Here is a 20620-nt window from a genome sequence, read left to right on the forward strand (position 1 = left end):
ACGTAGGCTAGATAAGTGCGCATGCGTGGGGAAAAATCTCACGCTTGGTATCGCTGATTGTCACTGACGTTTACGAGGTTATTATTTATGTGCATCTGGGAGTTTTTTATTAGTAATGTGTTAAATTTTCGATTCAAATTTTAATGAAGTTGTTTTAATTAAGTGTTAAACCGATAATCATGGAAAAGGTTGAACACTTGTGGAATGTAACTCAATATTTAACAAAATTCCAATGTCCAGAAGCAAAAAAATTACAGAACCATTATATGTAAGTTCAAACATAACCTTTTTTTCATTATTTATGATTACAATAAAATTAAATCAAATTATATATTTTTAGAGAATGTTGTAGAAATTTATCTAAAGAAGTTGAATTACCAAAATTATATTTTGGTCCTTCAACGATGTGCTCTCATTGCGGTTCGCTTTGGGTTACTACAAATCATCAAGTAAGAATATTACCTGGTAAAAAAATGTCCCGTTCTGTTGGTAAGATGATTAAAACTAATACCGATGAGAACAAGATATCTAAACTGCAAGCTAAATTAATTAAAAAATGCAAAAAGAATGAAATGAATAAAATGTCTATAAAATGTTTTGCATGTATGCGTTGTACTAAGGTACGATTTACTAAACCGAAAAAAATACTTAAGACTTGTGACAATGTATTAGAGAAATCTAACATTAAACAGAAAAAAAAGAAGAAAAAAGGAAGAGATAGATCGGTTGGATTAAATATTTCTGGAAATTTAACTCCAAAATTACAATCTAGTGAAAGTCAAAAAACTCTTGTAACAAATAACAGAAATCAATCTAAAATGACTTTAAATAAACCAAAGGTAAAGAAATTGAATATAAATAAATTGAAAGGTATAGTAAATCAAGGTACGACAGCACCTAATAGAAAGAGTTTAACAAATTTTTTAAAAGAACTTTTATAAAATAAATGAAAAATCTTGTCTCTCATCCTATTGTACTAAACGACGGCTTATACCTATATGTATAGTAATTTATTGAGTATTGTATTACTTCCTACATGCGGCTGATAAAATATGTAAATAATAATGATAGCATTAAAATACGTAGAAGTTAGATTTTGTCTAGAATCTTGAAGGTTCATTCGCATCTTTATTTCCTATTATTCCAGTGGAATTTCCTTTTGTACAATCTGTAAAATAGTAATACATCCATGTGGTATGGATAACTTTAATATGAAAGATTAATGTAAATAATAAATAAATATAAAAAGAAAAGTATATGCGAAAGCATATAAGTTCATTTTTGACGAATAAAAAAATAAAGTTAGTTTAATTTTTAGTATATTAATTTAAGTATAATATCTATGTTTTTTATTTACATTAGATTAATATCGAAGGAAGGATTAAGGTGAAAGGAAAGGATAGGAATATTGTTAGTCACCTGAATACACGCCTGGAGATAATCCTGTTCGGACATTTCCTGGTCCTTCGCAGGGGGAACTTTTCCCCGTCGGCGCAACTCTTGCTTGGCGTCGTTCAAGTCAAAGATGGCAACAGGGTCCAGCTTGTTTTTGAGTACCAGGCCCGCCAAGTATTCAATGTAGTGCTGCCTGCGGGGAAAAGTACCCAGATGTTAGTCGTATCTTGTACACCTTTTTCTTTTTACCTCCTTCAGATCATTCCTGTAATTTTCTGGGTCACGCCCGTACCAATTTGGAGGTAGCTTTAAGCCGCTTCGTTTAACGCAAGTCTCGAGATCATCAACATTCAACAGCGGAAGAGGTTCCAGCTGCATCGAACGTATCTTTCGAACGAGATACTCGACGTAATGGATCCTGAATATATTTGAGAACGTGTTAGTATTATAGGATTAGATTATTAATTAATTAAGGATTATTTTTAGGATCGTTTTAAATTTAAAGGATTGGGAGATTCGCAGGAAATAGACTTCTTTTATCGAATACTCTCCTTGCGTCACTTAAACTTACCTAATTTTTCTCTTTCACTTTATGATTAATTTATAAAATGTAATATTTAATGCGTAATTGTGTATGTTAAAATGAACGTGAAGCAAATGTTCAACCTGCATAAACCAGCTTGTCCCTCGACGACGTCCGAATTGCAAATGGTATCGACTACACCTCCTGGGGTTTCCTTTTGCAATTGTACTTTACATTTCCTTTCTCCTGTCGGTCCTTCCGTATCATAATTAATGCCGTTGTCTTTGAGTAATTGTTGCAACTGTGCGGGTTCTTTGTCGCGTAGATAGAAAAGGCAATTGCGAGGATGATGAGCGTGAAGGCCAAGTTTAGCGCAATATGGACTAGTTGAGCATTTAGCACCCATAAGAAAGGCTTTACCACAACCACAACAAAATTCATATTTGCATTGACTGCAGGTGAAATGCATGCAACCTGTAAAAATATTTTATATATTAAGAATTTTTTAAAATTTATCTTTTTGTTTGTTTCTTTTCTTCTTTTTGTAAATTGTACCTCCTCGAGATAAAGAATATCGAAATTTACACTTGGGACAATCAATGCCATTGTCAGCCAAGTGTTTTGCCAAACCAGCAGCTTGATTGTCTGGATCATTTTCATCTTTCCAAGCTGCGAATTGTTTGCAAGTTATACCTTCGTGTTGTTTTTCCCACTGTGGACAATAATGTCAGTAATTACGTTAATTGTTACAACTATTAAATATTAACGTTTGTTTTTCATTTACATACGGGTTTCCGACAAAACGCACACGTTATAGATCTACAGTCAGGACAGATGAGTCTTTTGTGTTCCGGATCCGCATAAAAGCCACTCGAGCACTAAAAGATAATTTACTTAATGAAATATTTATCTTACTTTAAAATAGTTATATTAATTATGTCAAACGTTACCTGAATACACCATTTAAAATTAGGATCTTGCATGAGAGTACGGTCTCTTAATTTTCTTTGAAAAAGTTCATGAATTGGGGGATCCAAAAGTGACTTTAATTGAATATCTAGATTACTAAAATATTCTAGAACATCGTCTTCATTTGCATCCCTCAAATTTGGTTCTTTGCAAAACGGACATACGGCGTCTATGATATTTCTATCACTTATCTGTATGGTGAAATAATTTTTCGCGCACTCGTTGCAACATCGATGCGTGCATTTCAACATGGATATCATCTAAAATATTTATAAGTATATTTTATTTTATTTTTTTATTAAATTGTATTGTAGAGAGTTGATACACCAACCTGACTCATCGCATAACGTCCAGTACAAAGTTCACATTCTTGTTGTAAAAATGCTAAAGCAGATTCAACGTTACCACATTCTTTGGCAGCATGTATAGCTTCTGCATCGCCAAATTTGAGAGCCAATAAACTGGCAGCTACTTCGGCCTCTTCATAATTCGATACACGTCCCTCGGCTAATAATCTACGCGCCGTTCTCTGCGAATTAACATAAATGATATGAAATTAAACGACTTTCTGATTAAACGATTCGATAAAAGATCAATTTCTAAAATAATGACAATTATATAAATTTTCTAATGAACATGCAGCAAAGTTAGCTAGTAGAAGAATGATGATGGAGTGATAGAAAATGTAAGTAAATAATGAAATAATGTGTAAAAAATCATGCAAGATAGAAGAAATGTTTGGCACCAACGTCTAGAAACGAGCTCATTCAATTAATTTGATTGTTTATTACGATTTGATAGAAGTAAGTAGAATATCATTTGAAAGCATGAAAGAATATATGTACATATATGTTGTATTGTATGGAAAAGATGTTGGTCAGATGGTACATGTAATACTTTTAGTATACGATTGTTTTTTAAAATATTTTTTTTATTACATTTAACTCTTTCTCTAGGGTATGTTTATTAACCCTTTGAGTACTGAATACTTTTAATTAAAATGTTTTGTAGGAACAGAATAATTTAATAATACTAAATTATATTTAATAATTAAAGCTTTTTTTTCTGAATATAATTTGGTAATTTCTAGCAAACGCATATATGCGTCCATAGCACTCAAAGGGTTAACACAAGTATCGTCAATTTAGTTATAATGGCAGGTTTAAAGTGTTAATTATTTGTTACAAGGAGAATTCTACTTACCTTTTGATAAATTCTACCCTAAAAAAAGTTAGAGGAGAGATAAAAATAGAGAAAATTATTATTATTATTATTATTATTATTATTATTATTATTATTATTATTATATTATTACTATAATTAAAAGAAAATTGAATAAATGAAATCAGGCCACTCTTCTAATTTGAATTAGCTCGAGCATGTTTGTAGACATTGGGCTATCAGCATCTTTTAGGATTATTAAGTAGAGTCAGGTTCTTTTTTTTTGTTTTGTTGGTTTGGTTTTTTTTTATTTTTTGATTTTGTTTTTTAATCGTTTTACTGACCTCCCTTTCCGTTTTGGGAGATCCCTCTCTTCTCGTAGCGGTATTCCTTTCAGTTTTATCTTCACCCTCGAATCGACGAATACAACTGGCTACCAAAGAAAATCTTTTACCATTCGTGTCTCGTAGATTTTCCTTATCTTTCTTTTTTTTCATTTTATCATTTTTCTCAATCTCTCGCAACGTTTTAACATTTTTTTCTAACTTTACAATTTTCACCGTATTTCTTTTCTTCACATCATTGATTTTTTTCGTATCATTATTAATATCGTCATCGTCATCCTTCGATGATTTATTTTCTATTTTTTTTGTATTTAATATTTTATTCATTTCTTTAGATTTAGAATTAATTTCTTCGATCGATGTACTTTCTACAATTTTATTTATCAAATTATTTTCAATAATTTCCGTTTTATTCACATTTGTTATATTTGTCGTATGAATGGATTCCTCTCCACCAGATATCGCTTCTTCAAATATTTCATCACTTAAAGAAGAAGAATCTTCATTTTCCATTTTCCTTTTCGCATCTTTTTCATCCTCCTTGAAATCCTCGTTTTCCTCTAATTCGTCAGACTCGTAATTTGACAATTCTGCTCTTATTGCTTGCAATGTCTTTTCTATTTGATCTTCTACGTTGAACAGACTCTCGTCTTCGAAGTTACTACTTTCATTCGTACCAGACTTTGGAACTTCTCTCATTAGCACGGTAAAATTTTCTGACTCTTCCGAAGAACTATCAAAAATTGAACTCGATCCTTCGACATCTGAAATATCTTCTTCCATTTCTTCTTTATTTTTTTCATCATCATCTTCATCATCATCATAGTCATCAGCGTGTTTCGAAACTGATTCATCACCGTTTTTACTGTTATTAGATCGTTGTTCTACTTTAGTTTCTAATTTTTCTTTCTCCTTTCTACAATTAAATTCATCGTCATCATCATCGTCATCATTGTCATCGTTCTGGTCGTTGTTTTTGTTCTCAATTTTTTTATCCGACTGATTGTCCACCACTGTTCGATTAATTACAATTGATTGTTTATCCTTTTCAACAATTTCTTTATTAACATTTGTTACAATGCTCGAAATACTACTCGTTGTTTTCAAATTAGTTTTGATAATAGTTTTATTAGCAATTGGTAATTTACTTGATCCTAAAATTATATGATTTAATTTAATCGGTTTATCTTTCAATTTTGTTCTATCTTGAATATTTTCTTTAGAATTAATTAAAATAGGAATTTTTGATACAAATTTGATTTTAGTTTTAGCTTTAGTTTTATTTTTATCAAAGCAACGATCATTTTCATCTTTTTTATTTGTTGTAATTTCGTAAGATTTTTCATTCATTGATTTAATTGTCTTTTCATTATCATTCAATGTTTTAATCGTATTTTTATTTGATTTCTTGTTAAGTTCATTTGATCGTTGTTGTTTAGATCTGTGTCTGTGTTCAATTGGTTGTGTGATACTTTTTGACGATAAAATTGTTTTCTTCGTTGTTTCACCGATCACGTTTTTATCTTTCACGAGATTATTGTTCATTTTTGTTGATACTTTCTTTGGTACAATCGTACCAATTTTCTTAATAATTTTAACAGGTGATTTTCTTCTCATAATTTTTTTAACAGGTGACTTAGAACGTTCCTTAATTCGTATAGGTTTTATTAAATTCGTACAGATTTCATTCACGTTATCATTTAAATTCTCATTAATGTTATCAATTATTTTATTATTCGATTTCAATGAATCTAAATTTGCATTGGTTACATTGATAGGTGCACAATCATTAACAGCAATGATCGGTGATTCGGATATGTTGATTTCTATGATACCAGGTGACACATCGTTGATATTCGATTGTAAAAATATTTTCGAAGAATTTTCATCAAAGTTAGAATCTTGAATGAACGTTGAAGGGGATGATTCTTCGTAAGAAAGTTTTTCATTCGTTATCATTTCTTGAATTGTTTGTACGTCATTTAATAACGGTGATAAAATAACTTCGTTGATAAATTCTACACTTGTATCTTTACGATTTATTAAATTACACGATTTATTATTATCATCATCATTGATATTTTCTAATATTTTACTTTCATCGTCAGAAACGTTTGATTTGATTTGATTTAACGATGAATTGTTAACCAAACTTTCACAATTATTATTATTATTTGAATCTAATCCTAACGATTCATCAAGATTAGAATTAAAATTTATAAAAGACGAGTTAGAATCTTGAAAAATATCATTCTCTAAATCATTTTCAATATCAAAAATATCAATTAAATTAGACTGATGATTATCATAAGATATTTTCGTAGGTTTCAATATCGGTGCATCGAGCATCAAATCGTTTGTAAATTCGATCAAATTTTGACACTCGTTTAATTTCTTCGAAACATTCGTAGATTCATCAATGTGTTTGTTATCGTTAAACGTTAAATCGATCATGGGATGGTTATGGGAATTTATTTCTTTTGAAAATGATTTTGCATTGATGTCTGATTCATGTATTATCGATGTTTTATTTTTGAGATGTGTTTGTTCATTGGAATGTTCATTAATTATACGTGAAATTACATTCGATAGTTCATCCTTCATTTTAATCGATTGATTATTTTTTATTAACGTTTGTTCGATCATTGGAAAATGATTTTCTAAATGAATCAATTGAGTATTCGAATGATCATTGTTTTTTCGAACAACAACAACAACATCGGAATGCATGTCCACGTATTTATCGATGATTGTAGGAGATTGAAAATTATGATTCAATGATTGTGCATTAGTTAATGATGTGTCATCCTTAAAAAGGTTTGAAGTTTGATCTGTAATCGTTGTGCTTTGTGCCATGTTAGTTAGCGCAATATTAAATTCAATTTGATCCGTACCTACCCCTCGAAAATCCTTCAGTTGTTCATCATTCAAATCCTTTTCTTCTTCTAATGTCGTCATTTTTACATTATTCGATTTCGTTATATATTTATTTTCATTTATATTTGTCGATTCGATAGTATTTTTTATATTGTTATCGTTGAATAATAAAGTTTCATCTATCGATCGATTCTCTTTCGTTTCATTTGTCAATTTGGTACTTGTGTTTTTCATTTCATTATTTTCGATCGATTGATTTTCATTCTTTTCATCGTTTGATTCGACAAATGTATTTTTTATTTCGTTATTGTTTAAAATTGTTTTTTTATCGATCGAAGTAATTTTTGCGGATGATTCAGAAATTGTATTTTTCATTTCATTATCATTTGAAACGATCGATGATTTTTTATTATTATTATTTTCGTTAGTTTTTTTTCTAATGCATTATTATCGTTGGATTGATTTTTTTCATCGTCATCATCCTTTGTGGATTTGATATTTTTTATTTCCCCATTGTTCGTAACACTTACATCATCATTTTGATTATTTTCAATAATCGATTCCAATGTATCGTTTAAATCATTGCTTTCATTGTCATCGATATTATTAATCGAAACTTTAGGTGACAACATTTTCATAGCTGCTACAAATGGACCAATCATTTGTTCAGGTAATGATTTAACAGCTGACATAAATAATTCTATAGTTTTAGATTGATTATTGTTTGATAAAACATTTGTATTTATTTCTAAATTTGTTGCTTCGTTCAATGAAGAATTGGATGTTTCATTTATTTTATTTAAATCCATTTCGATGATTGTATCTTGTTGAAGGGAAGATGAGAAGGTTGAAATGGAGAAAGAGGAAGTAGAAGGTTCTTGAGAAATATTTTTTGTAGCCTCAGGCAAAGTTTCGTTACGTAAAAATCTTCCATCGTCCATCTCTTGTTGTTGTATTTTATTTTCACTCATAGATATTTCATTCTCATTGGTCATTTTTTTATTATCAATGTTTCCTTTCATATCATCATTGGATTTCTCTACTATCGTATTTGATTTTTCCAAATTGAAATCATCTTTTTCATTTGCAACTACTATGGTTTCTTTCGAAGTTATTATTGTGGTATGAATAGAATTATTATTTTGATTTTCTTTATCAAAAGTTTCTATTTCTTTCAATGATTCATTCGTTAAATTTTTATTATTAGATTTATTCTGTTCAACTAATTCCAATTGTTTATCATTCATCAATCTCCCATTTGCATCATTGTCATATTTTTCTTCAATTAATTGATTCAGTTCTAAATTAACATCCAATTGATTATTACGATCATCATCATCATCATTATCATCCTTGTTATTTTCCATTAATCCAATATCATTAGGTATTAAATTCATATTAATATTATTGTTTGGAGATTTTGGTAATAGGATTTCGTCGATGATGGTTGTTGGATCTTCGTTGTTCGAGCTGCCGAGCAAATCAACCGAATTATTACCTTGAGTATTGTTTAGAGGGTCTTTCTCGTATTCCCAATTATATGTCATTTGTCTTAATGCCGCCAGCTGTTTCGTAAAGTCGGTCTGCAATGCGACGAAATTGTCAATAATTGGTGACATTACCTGCTTCTTCGCCTCCGTATCCGTAACATTGGTTATCTGTTCGAGTATCCTTGTTGCACCACCAACTATACCTGCCGCATCTACTACAAATACAAATAAACACATTAATTATTATTACAGAGAGTAAAATAACCAATTTTTACAATTTTAACACATTGCCAGCCGGCGACCTAAGAGACATTTAAAAGCCTGAGCGCCGGCAACGTATCGGCCACTTAAACCCCGAACGCTGGCCTTATTCGCTTGTTTCTGATCATTGAATAGCAAAAAAAATCTTTGAAACAGTATAATACACTGCACGAGAGTGATTCTTGCCTGGATTGTTTCTGAACCATCGTATATGTTTTGTCTTTAGAGTATAACAAATGAAGATCGGCGTAACCATGGCAAGTAAATACAAATCGATGTGTATGACACTCATACCAGCAAAAAAAAATCCACATCATCGTGGGGCAGCTACTCAAGCGACAAACTCAGAAACCCGCTTTTTCGCGGGGCCGGCGCTCAAGCGACAGTCTCAGAAACCCGCGTTTTCGCGGGACCGGCTGTCAATGTGTTAATAATGTATTTTATTGTATAATAAAATAAAATAAAATAAATCTGACCTCCTTGTGGTGCAGCCCCATCGTTTTCAACCCCAACCGGAGGACCCCAAATCCTCATTAAAAATGGTTTCAATTGATTTTTTTGTAATTCGAGTAATGCCGCATCTACCATGCCGTCATTATTATCAAGTGCTTTGACAACATCTGCCATTGTAAAATTGCCCTTTGTCAAAATTTCTGCCGTCTGTAAAGAAATAAATTTTTGTTAATCACGTTGAACGCCACGAGAATTCTTATGGAAATCTTCGTCAGGCCATGCAAAGTTGAATGGCAAAACGAAGAGTTGAACGTCAGATACAAATGCCTGACACGGTTTGAACTGGAAGTTCAGTGTCAATCATTTATGACTGACGTGGCAGTCATAATGAAAATCATTGTACCTTGTGTTGTCTACGTTGAGCAGCAATGGTGACAGCATTCCAAACGTCACCTTTGCATGTTCTCAATGCATCCTTAGCTTCGTTGACAGAAATGACACCGATATTATTTTCCCTTTGTTCCTTTCCTTGAGTGCTTACCAAAATTTGAACAGCTTCAATGGAATGTGGCCATTGTGTTTTTAACCATTCCAAAGGATTGGATGCATTTTGTGATAGGGCAACTTGTACGTCGTCTGTCGAAAATCCTTGTCTTTCAGCTTCTCGCAAAAGTTCGACAATTTCTAACCCTTGACGAGTCAACGTGGATACTCCTTGAGATGACGTACTAGGACCTGCTTCTGTAATGTATCTTGGTTGACTTGGTTCCTGTATATGATACCAAATATTAATTAATAATTAGATAATATTTGTGATTTATTTTAAATAAAAAAGCGGGCCAAGCTTTAATAATCTGAGTATTTTTTAAAAGAAAATAAAAAAAAGGAACTCATTCGGGTTAACACGTGTAATGATGATGATGATGATGATGATGTTCTTTAATTAAAAAATTAAAGATTATGAGTGTAATAATTTATTGCATATAAAAACATAAATATAATTCATATATATATGTGTATAGAAGTAATGAAAAATAAAATGAAGGAATAGTAGGATTATTGTCCTTGCCTACCTACGTTCACACCGAGGACACAAAGTTGTTAGAATAAATCTTCTGTTGGGTTAAAAATAAAACTATCAATTACTTAGCATAAATAAGAAAAAAAAACAATACATGTTGCGCTAAATAAATGTTAAGCAATTAGGTTGTACTTAGAGATTACCCTAGATCGATAATAAAGATGGCTCGAATCGATGGAATTTCTTCGTGTACGATCTCTGCATTGACTTGATATCGTTTGACGTAGATATTGTTCTTGTATTGTTCTCGGATAAAGATCGGGACTATTTGTAAATCGGTTTGCTTCCTGTAACATATGCTTCGTAATGCTTTTTTTAATAACATGAATAAATTATGTCTCATTGGTGTATGAGTGGTATGTATCGTTGACAAAGGTTTTATTTTTTAACCCTTTCGTTATACTGCAAAGTAATTTGATGCAACCTGCATCGTTCTGCATAAATTATTTATGTAATTGTATATTGTATATGATCAATGATAATTCAATTAAATATATAATTATTATAATATATAAAAAAAATTATATTATATATTATAATATAATTATATATATATATATAATATTAATATAATAATATAATATAAATATAATATAAAATACTATATTATAAATAATATAAAATAAAATAATATAGATAAAATACAAAATAATATAAATAATATATTATATATAAATAATATAATAATATATAAATATATTTATATATATTTTTATGGGTATCTGTAATTTCATGTATGGGACGATTCATATATAGGGTGGTCATTAGTAACGAAATGGTTAATCTAATCAATTTAACTTTCATCCGTTCAATTGGGAGAACAATTTTTTATATTAAATTTCAATTATTTAATATTTGAATATAAATTAAAATAAAAAACGGATGAAAGTTCAGGTGTGCTTTAATCTTTTACCTCTGCCTCGCTATCTTCGTAAGATAAAAATCCTTTAGAAGTTGACAATGATCTATGTAGTGTACCACTACCACCACGTGGAAGATAATCGTAAGTCTGAAACATTTATTATCTTTTGCCATTTACAAATTAAAAAAATTAATCGTCACTTTTTTATTTATATTTTCTTTTTTGTTATTTAACATAGTAAGTATTAGTTAAGTATTATCGATAAACAAATGTTGGAATATTTATTTTTTTCATTTAAGCTTACTTGAGTTGAGATACTTTGAGGTGGTGGAGAAGTTCCAGTTGAAACTTTACGAGTTTGTTGTTCGTTTATTTCATTCAATTGAAATAATTTTTGTTGAATTTGTCGAACAGATTCATCAATATTTTCTGGAGTTGTTCCTTTTGACAAGGATAATGTTGTTGAAGTGCTCGATGGTGTCTGAGTTCTTAAATTTTCATCTTCTTTTTTATCAAATTTAATTGCAATTTCTTCCGATAATTTAACATCGTTTATTATTTCTGTCGAATTTTCTGCCAGGCTTCTTACATCTGTAACAAATTGAACAACAACTGCATTCCCATATGAAATTAGTTTTTTTTTGTTATTTTTTTTTTTTAATAATTTTTTTGTCATTTTATTTTCAATCATTCGTTTATTTCAACATCGATAACATTTGATGTAACATTTTTCGCAATTTTAGTAAATAACAAATTTTCCTAAAATTTGTTCGTTTAATTTTTTTTGTATTTAATTTGTTGTTTTGTTTTTGTTTATTTTTTGTTTTTATTTTTTTTTTGGAGTAAAGGAAAATATATCCACAAGTCAAATGCGTATTCGTTGTTGAAATAAAATTTGATTGAACGTAAACTTGAATGAATAATAATAATAATAATAATAATAATAATAATAATAATAATAATAATAATAATAATAATAATAATAATAATAATAATAATAATAATAAATATAAATATGTTTGTTTGAGCATAAAAAAGTGAAATTTCAAATACGCTTACGCATTTGACTTTCCACGATAAACGTGTGAGAAACAGTTTTGCATGCTTCTTTATTATTCATTCAAGGATACACATATGTAGATCGATAATAAGGAACAATGAAATCGATCGATTTAATCATTGATTAGAAGAAGAACGATAAAAAAATAATTAGAAACATTTTCAAATCTCTCGAGAATTGAACGGAACAGTGGTGGGGTTCAGGAACGGGGTCTGGGTCTTTGTCTAATTATTATTAATTAAATAATAATTAATAAAAAAAAAATAAATAAAAAAAATATTGAATTGGTCAACAACGAGAACACCGTAGAATATTTTCAATGTCATTTGGATAACTTGGTACCAAAAGAAAAGCTGATTTTTCGTCCCGTTCTACCTTTGTTCTTAGCAGATCCACTGTCACCACTTTCCTCGCTATTAGAAATTTTCAATAGATTTGTTTTCTTTTCCAAATCAGGATTAGGATCTTCACTGTTATTATTGGACACTTGTTTGTCAACATTTTCAATAGCTCGTGAAATTTCTTCAATGTTTGTTTCATTATTTTCTGATGTATTTTCATCAGGTGGTGGCAAAGCACTGCTTCTGGTTTTGCAACAAATCACGCAAACTTTTTCAGTAATTTTGTTAATGAATGTACAATGTTCACATGGCCATTCATCTTTGGGTAATTCGATTGTACCTTTAACATTTTTTTCACGAGATTTTCTCAAGGTAGCATCCTTGTTATTTGAGTTAGATATTTTCTCAATTAATTCAATCGAATTGTCATTGTCTTTGATCACTTGGGTTCCTTGATCTGAACTTTTATTCTTTGTAGGAGGTATCCTATCATTTTCTTCTTCCTTTTTTCGTAATAACATCTTTCTCGTATCATTTTCTAACGTTTGATCAACCGAGTCTTCTTTTTTAAAGGACGACGAGGACGATGTTCTTCTTTTGGAAGATATGTTTCTTAATTTTTCATTTCTAATAGAAGAACGTGATGAATAACGTTCAGATGATTCGTAATCCGCCATGTCTCGTTTCAAGGTTGAATTACGAGACAAATCCAAATGTTTTGTATCCAATTCGATTGAAGTTTTTCTGGAAAGTTTCTGATCGACAGATCTTCTCGAATCGTCATCTTTGATTTTTCCACGAAATGAATTTTTCTTCGATAATATTTCATCCTCCTCCTCTTCCTCATCGTTGTAAAACAAACTCGTACGTTTATCATCCGATCTTTCAAAATGATCATCCGAAGAACTGGTGATTCTCGTTTTACCTGTTGTCATCGTCGGATTAGATTTTCTATCGGACAATTCATCGTCCGTACTTTTATGTCTACGCCTTGATTCACGTCGTTGATCATCACGGTAACTTCCATTTTCAATTTTTTTCAATCGAGAATCTATTGTGTTCCTACTACGTGAATCCTCGTAACCTCGAGTAGATGAGGACATCGAATAACGTCTGCTCGATTGATTTTCAGACCATTGTTCCTCGTTGCTGGTCATCCTATCTTCAGATGTTAACCTCCTACCAAATTGAAACCAACCATCGTTAATATACAATTAAAATTAAAAATGTTTTACACTATCAGTCAAGTAAGTGTTCGTTTGGTAATTTTTATAAAAATAATAAGGGTTATAGGATGCATCATATGCATGTGCAACGCTATGCATCATGGGTTGGTAGTTGCTAATAACAAAACCATTTACTCTAATTTTGGAATTATTTTTTTTATCAACTTTTGTAAAAGAATATTTAATTCAACATTAACTTGGTTTAAAGAGACCTTATGCATCAAATGCATATGCAACCCTAACAATATGCAACCCTATGTATGCATCATGGATTGGTTGTTGCTAATCTTCGAATAAATTATTTTTTTTTACCAACTTCCATAAAAGAATATTTAATTTAACATTAACTTTATTTAAACATTCTATCTTTGAATTTTGTTATTTGAAACACTACTTGATTTATTCCGAATTAATTAATTTTTGTAAATTCACTTAAATATTTAATACCTTTTTAGCTGATAGTGTAAAACATAATTATTATTATTATACTATAAACAACTTACTCTCGACGTGATCGAGCTAACAAATTCCTAGAAGAATCATTATCTTGATAACTTCTCTGCCTGTTACTTCTTGAAACGCTACTACCCCTTCTAATGCTTCTGGATCCACGTGAAGAAAGTCTATCATCAAAATCAGATTCCTCAGAATCTTCTGAACTAGCATCGGAAGGTGATCCTGGGGAAATTCTTGATCTCGATCTAGAAACGATAGACTTTCGTGATTTAATACTAGGTGATGGTGATGGTGGTCTTGATCTTCTGTTATGTGATTTTAAACTTCTAGCTGGACTATGAGCCCTTGATAAAGTTCCTGGATAATGGGGCGGTAACATTTGAGAAGGATGATGATATCCCATGGGATATGCCCATAAAGGTGTTGGTGGATGATTTAAACTCAAAGTTGAACCACTGATCGAACCATCCCAAGGATTGTTAGTTGGGTACCACATTAATGGCATTCCACTTGGACTTAATTGTGCCATAGATTGTGCCTAAAATTAATATAAAATTCAATCTATATAATCTACCCGTTTGATATTTAAATCCATGTTTATACGTTTGGAATCACATGAACAACCTGATGCATTCCAAGATTCCACATATGGGGTGCTGATAGATCACACACGCTTGTAGATTGCATCATTGATCTGGGAGGTGGTGGTGGTGGTGGTAATGGTTGTTGATGTTGTAAAGATGGTGTCCCTTTATTACTACCAATGCTTACTGGCCTGGAACTGGTTGTGTCTCTTGAAGAAGCATCCGATGGTGTACGTCTTCGTCGATTTGCATCTTGTGCTCTCATTGCTTCCTGGTATCTTCTGTATCTTTCCTGAAATATTTTCAGTATTTGAAATGAAATGAATTTGACAAAGTAATAAAAATAAAGTATACCTGTAAAGTAGACATCTTGTCGGTACTCGATCCCGATCCTTCGATCGTTGTATTATTTGTAGATCGTGTAATCTTCGATCCTTGAAAATTAGTGTCCCTAGTTGTCATGGATGATCCATCACTAGTGTTGGAAAGATCACTTCTCTTGGTACTTCCACCTTTATCGATCAATGATCGATTCGTAGCTCCTTGATTCTGCGTGAGTTTGGCCTAAGCGCGAAACTTTAGCTTACACCTTGTAGAAATTTTCACATTTTCCAAATTTTTGTACTTTTTTTGCCTTTCTTTTTACATAGAATATTTTTTTTTTCGAATTAATATAAACTCGCTTACGATTGGATCACGCAGGATGAGAAGGATTTTAAACGAGAAATGCACCCCCCCCCCCCGACTCCTACGAATTAATTTTTTTTTATTTGTTTTTTTAAACGCTGCAAATGAATTTATTCGATAAAACGAGAAACATTATTGATGGACAGATGCTGCAAATAATTCAAATATAGGTATAATGTTTTCTAAGTATTAAAATATTATCCTGTAGGAAGATTTAGGATAATCAAGGAACTGGTGTGGTACCAGTAACGGTACGGAAAAGATAACGAAATGGTTTTAATGAAAAAAATGATTGTGTTACTGGTGTTTTAACCCTAACCTGCCATATTCACTGTTTCAACGTAACGATTGATATCTTCGTTGAAATTTGATTTATCTTGTTTTTTATTTTTCTTTTTTTTATATTTGATGATGACTTTGATAAAGTTCTTTTCCACGCCGTTACCTTCAAACGGAAATGGTGATAAGAGAGAGCGAGAGAGAGAGAGAGAGAGAGAGAGAGAGAGAGTGAGTGTGAGAGAACGGGTTCAGTGAATACGGCAGTCATCTGTTTCGGTAACATGGTGTATTAGAAAAAACAATACGAGGGTTGTTACAATAAAATCTGTAAAACAATGTAACGATAAATAAAATATCTAAGGGTAATCAAAACAATCTTCGTAACCTCGGTGTGACGTTTTGGTAGTGACAATGAATTAATAAAACGTGAACGTTTTCTCAAAATAATAATAGTAATAGTAGCAGTAGTAGTAGTAGTAATACGAGTTTATAAATTATGTATAAAGATATTTCATTATAATTAACCCTTAGAGTGCTATGGACACATATATGCGTTTGATAAAAATTACCAAATGGTGGTAATATTGACGTATATAAGTGTTTGTTATTAATATTAATGTAAAATAATTTAAAATAATATTAATTAATTAAATTAATATTATATTATATTAATTGTAATATATAATATATTAATTATATTAATTATATAATATTAATAATAATTTATATTTATTCCGTTTCTACAAAACATTTGAATTAAAAAGTATTCAGCACTCAAAGGGTTAAAGGTATCTGCAGATAGTATTTGGAATTAAGGAATAATCGATAAAAGATAAATAGTTGTGTGGAAAGGAAATAAAATGGACAAAAATAGTCTGTGGAAGGGTTTTTTTCTTTTCAAAGGAATTATATTTTTGTAATAGGATTATCAGGAATTAGGATAGGATACAGCCGCCTACCTGAGTGCTTTTGCGATTTCTTCTGGGCGGTGGTACGGGAGGTGGACCAGCTAGATTTTCACCTTTTGGTGGTAAAGGTGGTCGATTTTTAGCAGCAGTCTCAGTCATGATCCTCCTTCTAACGTGAGACCTTCTCTTGGGATGTTTGTGATTCATGTCATCGCATGCTTCGCAATAATTCTCTTTGCAGGTGTCGCATCTTGCAAAAACATTTTCTGTACCGCATAATGCACATTTGTTATGCTTCATAACGGACGACGTTAGGTTGTTACTCGACATTGGATTTGTTTTCTGGGGTGTTCCTCGGATCGGGAATTCGATGATTTCGTAATCTGGGTCACCACAATCTCCGGAAAGGGAAGGTGGTGGTATCTTTGGTGGGGTTGGTATTCGTTCCTTCTGTTCTTCCGTATCCTTCTGTTGTTGTGCCTTTTATATTTTATATTAAAATTATTAAAAACTAATCGAATTTTGAACAATGTTTAAAAAGTGCTTTTATTAAAACGTACCAATACCCAATGGGGCATGGTCCGTGCCATACGCAATCGAGTCGATGGATTCGAGATGGCCATGGGCCGCCATTTTTCACCTCCCGGATTCTGCAAATTTCGTTAGAAGAAAATAGATGTGTGTTGAAAGTTAACTTAGCTCATACTTCTTCTTTGCAATACCGGATGTTAAAGGGAACGCCCATTTTTTTTGATAGTCGTGTAATATTTGCAGGAGAAGAGGGGGGATGGTGGTCAATGACGGAAAAATGTCTGTGTTCCGGGTCCAAAAATAAAAATGAAATGTGTCGTCATCTCGCGACAAAACATTCCTCTAGTCTATGTATTCTGGGACACGTGTTAGAAATTATTTCTACGTAATATGTATGAATGAAGCATTCGTAATAAATTTATTAACGTATCAAATCGTAATAAATATTTTTTCTTTTTTTTTTTATCGTAAAAACGTGCTACACTCGTATTATAAAATATTCGTAACAACGTGTGAATTAGATTCTCGAATTAGATGATATCTTTAGAACCAAAGATACTCGTTTTACTTCATCTATTTTCTTTCTAAGCTGATGCTGTCTCTTTTGTTCACTGTTTTGGATCGACTAAACAAATTTTCCCGGGCCAAAACGTCGTAGATAGGTCTAATAAAAGTTTCATAAAATCTTTGTTTTTTATTACTCTACTATAATAATAATTGTTACTAGTTTACCATAAATTCTTTAACATGAAATAAGAAAAACTTTATTGTCATTTTGTTGTCTACTTTGCAAAACTATGCAGCATGGAACAAATTGTTGTCTTCTGACTCACCGTATCTTTGATTAGCAACGAAAACGGTAAAAAAATAAAAAAAAGAAAGAAAAAAAAAGTAGAAGTACTTGACGAGAATTGTTTCTCTTCTCTCTCTTGATGAAATTACTTGAAGCCCGAGCAACTTGGAATTATTCCAAATTCTAGATAGAACCACGGACAAGTTAATGTACGCCAATAATAATGCATTTTTTTTCTTTTGTATTCCAATAAAATTTTGTTAAACGTTTAAAGTAAATCCATCAATGACTGTTACGATAATGAAAAAAAAACAAAAAACAAAAAGAGAAAAAAAAATACAAATAAATATGCAAAAATAAGAAGTTAGGCAGCTTGACGTTGAATTTCTGTCTCTGTCTTTCTCTTTCTTTCCTTCGGTACGATGCACTGGACGAAAATAGAGCAGAGTCGTTCTATTCTCGCTTATATTTACACGAACTTATGTGGAAAACTTTCACGAATATTCGCGTCAAAATTTTAACCCCCCACCCCCATTAAATATTATTATAATTTTTATGTTGTAATTTTGTTTAGAAGAAAAAAAAATCACATATTACGTAAACACAATAACGTGTCAATGAAAACAAAAAAAAAAACAAAAAATATCAGTCATCGTATTTTATCAAAATCACTTTTTATAATGATCATCATCGAGGATTTTTTTGTTTGAAGTTTGAAGGGGTTGTGGATTGTGGTCGTTTTATTCAACACTCACGTTCATGTGTTTTGTTCACGGAGTCCGAATGATCGTTGCTCCGGGTATTTTCCTCGGGAACTGGCCGACGCGTTACTGATCGTCTTATTCTTGACGAGGTCTAACGTTTTGCCTAAGAGAAAAAGCCCCGTTGCATTACCAACAGCGCCGAAATCTATTTCCGTAACGTGGTTGCTGGACCGATGCCACCGATCCTTTCCTCTACCGGAGGAGTCTCCCCGTTCGCGTAAATATATCACGAACAACTTCGAAACAAAACGTATTATACAAAATCTTTCTATCTTTTTTTTATTTTTCTTCTTCTAAATTGTGAGGACAAGTCTCTTCAAATGATCGGTTAAGGTGAATGATCGGTTTTGAATTCGTCAGATTTTCTTATTTTATTTTTTTTTACGATACTTCCGATAAGTAAAAGATAAATTTAATTGAAGCTAAGTTTAATTAAAGTATATAATAATAATTAATATATTTATTTAATTATAATATTAATTTTTTATTTTATATTTATTATATTATATTAATTAAATATATTTATTTTATTACATTATTATTTTTTTTATTTTATATTTATTATATTATATTAATTAAATATAATTATTTTATTACATTATTATTTTTTTTATTTTATATTTATTATATTATATTAATTAAATATATTTATTTTATTAGATTATTAATTTTTTATTTTATATTTATTATATTATTGTAAAATTATATTAATATTATAATAAAGTTTTAATTAAATGTACTTTTAATTGAATAGAATTTTTCAAACAAAATATAATAAATAATGTATTATATTTATTCGTTAAAATCTACAATTCCAAGTATAATTATTTCAATTTTATAAAATACAACGCATATTGTATTTTTATTGTTCTTCTCTAGAAATCAATTGTAATTAGAAAACACACACACATATCTGTGTCATGGGACGAATGTATTTATTCTTAATTGAAATGATTGTATTCTTGAACAATTTTGATCTCGTTAAGAATAATCCTGATATCTATTTTTTTTTTTATTACAATTGTATAAATTTGGATACTAATAAAATTCCGTAAAATCTAGTGTCTCAAAGTCACTGAGAAGAATTGCTGATCATTCTTGTTAATTGCTTATTGTGGTCTCTGGTCTAACCGCAAGAATCTTGAACGTTACACGTTCGTGAGAAAGATCGCATCGTAAACACGTCATGATCAGAAGAACGGCATGTTGGTTGGTGTTCTAAAGGGAAATGTCATGAGAAAGATTATGGTTAAATTGGTACGAGTTTATTTCAAAACGCATTACATCGTTGTCATCGATATTTTAATATAAACGACTGAATGTTACTCTCAATGGGAATACAATGTAATGTAAAAGAAATGTAACATGAAATAAACATAACATATATTTATAAAACAATTTTACATATCACCAAGCAAGAATTAGGAAAAAAATTTGCATAAAATATGGGTGGGTGTTTTATACGTAATCCAGTTTTTATGTAGGAAGAATCAATGTAGGTGTTGATCAAATCCTACGCGTTGCGTTCAGAATACCGTTTTTATTTGGTGTTCGATGAAGGGATCGATGATCAAC

The 20620-nt window shown here is 30.7% G+C and overlaps 2 protein-coding genes across 2 annotated transcripts; one reads left to right on the forward strand and one right to left on the reverse strand.

Annotated features, from left to right (window-relative positions):
- Window positions 1-4: 4 nt before the first annotated feature.
- LOC107067672 (uncharacterized) lies at window positions 5-1092 on the forward strand. The gene is made up of 2 exons (XM_015323375.2): window positions 5-268; window positions 341-1092. The coding sequence occupies exons 1-2, from the start codon at window positions 180-182 to the stop codon at window positions 939-941; spliced, it is 690 nt and encodes a 229-aa protein (XP_015178861.2). The 5' UTR covers window positions 5-179; the 3' UTR covers window positions 942-1092.
- LUBEL (Linear Ubiquitin E3 ligase) lies at window positions 989-19057 on the reverse strand. Its single transcript, XM_089179345.1, is given in 22 exon segments — window positions 989-1168; window positions 1420-1588; window positions 1688-1813; window positions 2062-2392; window positions 2474-2630; window positions 2707-2796; window positions 2869-3147; window positions 3219-3416; window positions 4393-7641; window positions 7644-8971; window positions 9497-9680; window positions 9877-10242; window positions 10698-10841; window positions 11468-11563; window positions 11721-12007; window positions 12852-13996; window positions 14547-15037; window positions 15124-15375; window positions 15438-15647; window positions 17009-17437; window positions 17518-17607; window positions 19037-19057. Coding segments are annotated over 22 exon segments (9657 nt in total). The 5' UTR covers window positions 19043-19057; the 3' UTR covers window positions 989-1138.
- Between the last annotated feature and the right edge of the window lie 1563 nt (window positions 19058-20620).

Source organism: Polistes dominula, unplaced genomic scaffold (assembly GCF_049000335.1).
Source record: "Polistes dominula isolate Pdom_NZ unplaced genomic scaffold, Pdom_raw_medaka contig_373, whole genome shotgun sequence".
Classification (NCBI taxonomy): domain Eukaryota; kingdom Metazoa; phylum Arthropoda; class Insecta; order Hymenoptera; family Vespidae; genus Polistes; species Polistes dominula.

Bases quoted from the DNA above. Each gene is read 5' to 3' on its own strand.
- LOC107067672 (XM_015323375.2), top strand. From the start codon at position 180: ATGGAAAAGGTTGAACACTTGTGGAATGTAACTCAATATTTAACAAAA. The intron at 269-340 runs GTAAGTTCAAAC...ATATATTTTTAG, and splicing joins AAATTACAGAACCATTATAT to AGAATGTTGTAGAAATTTAT.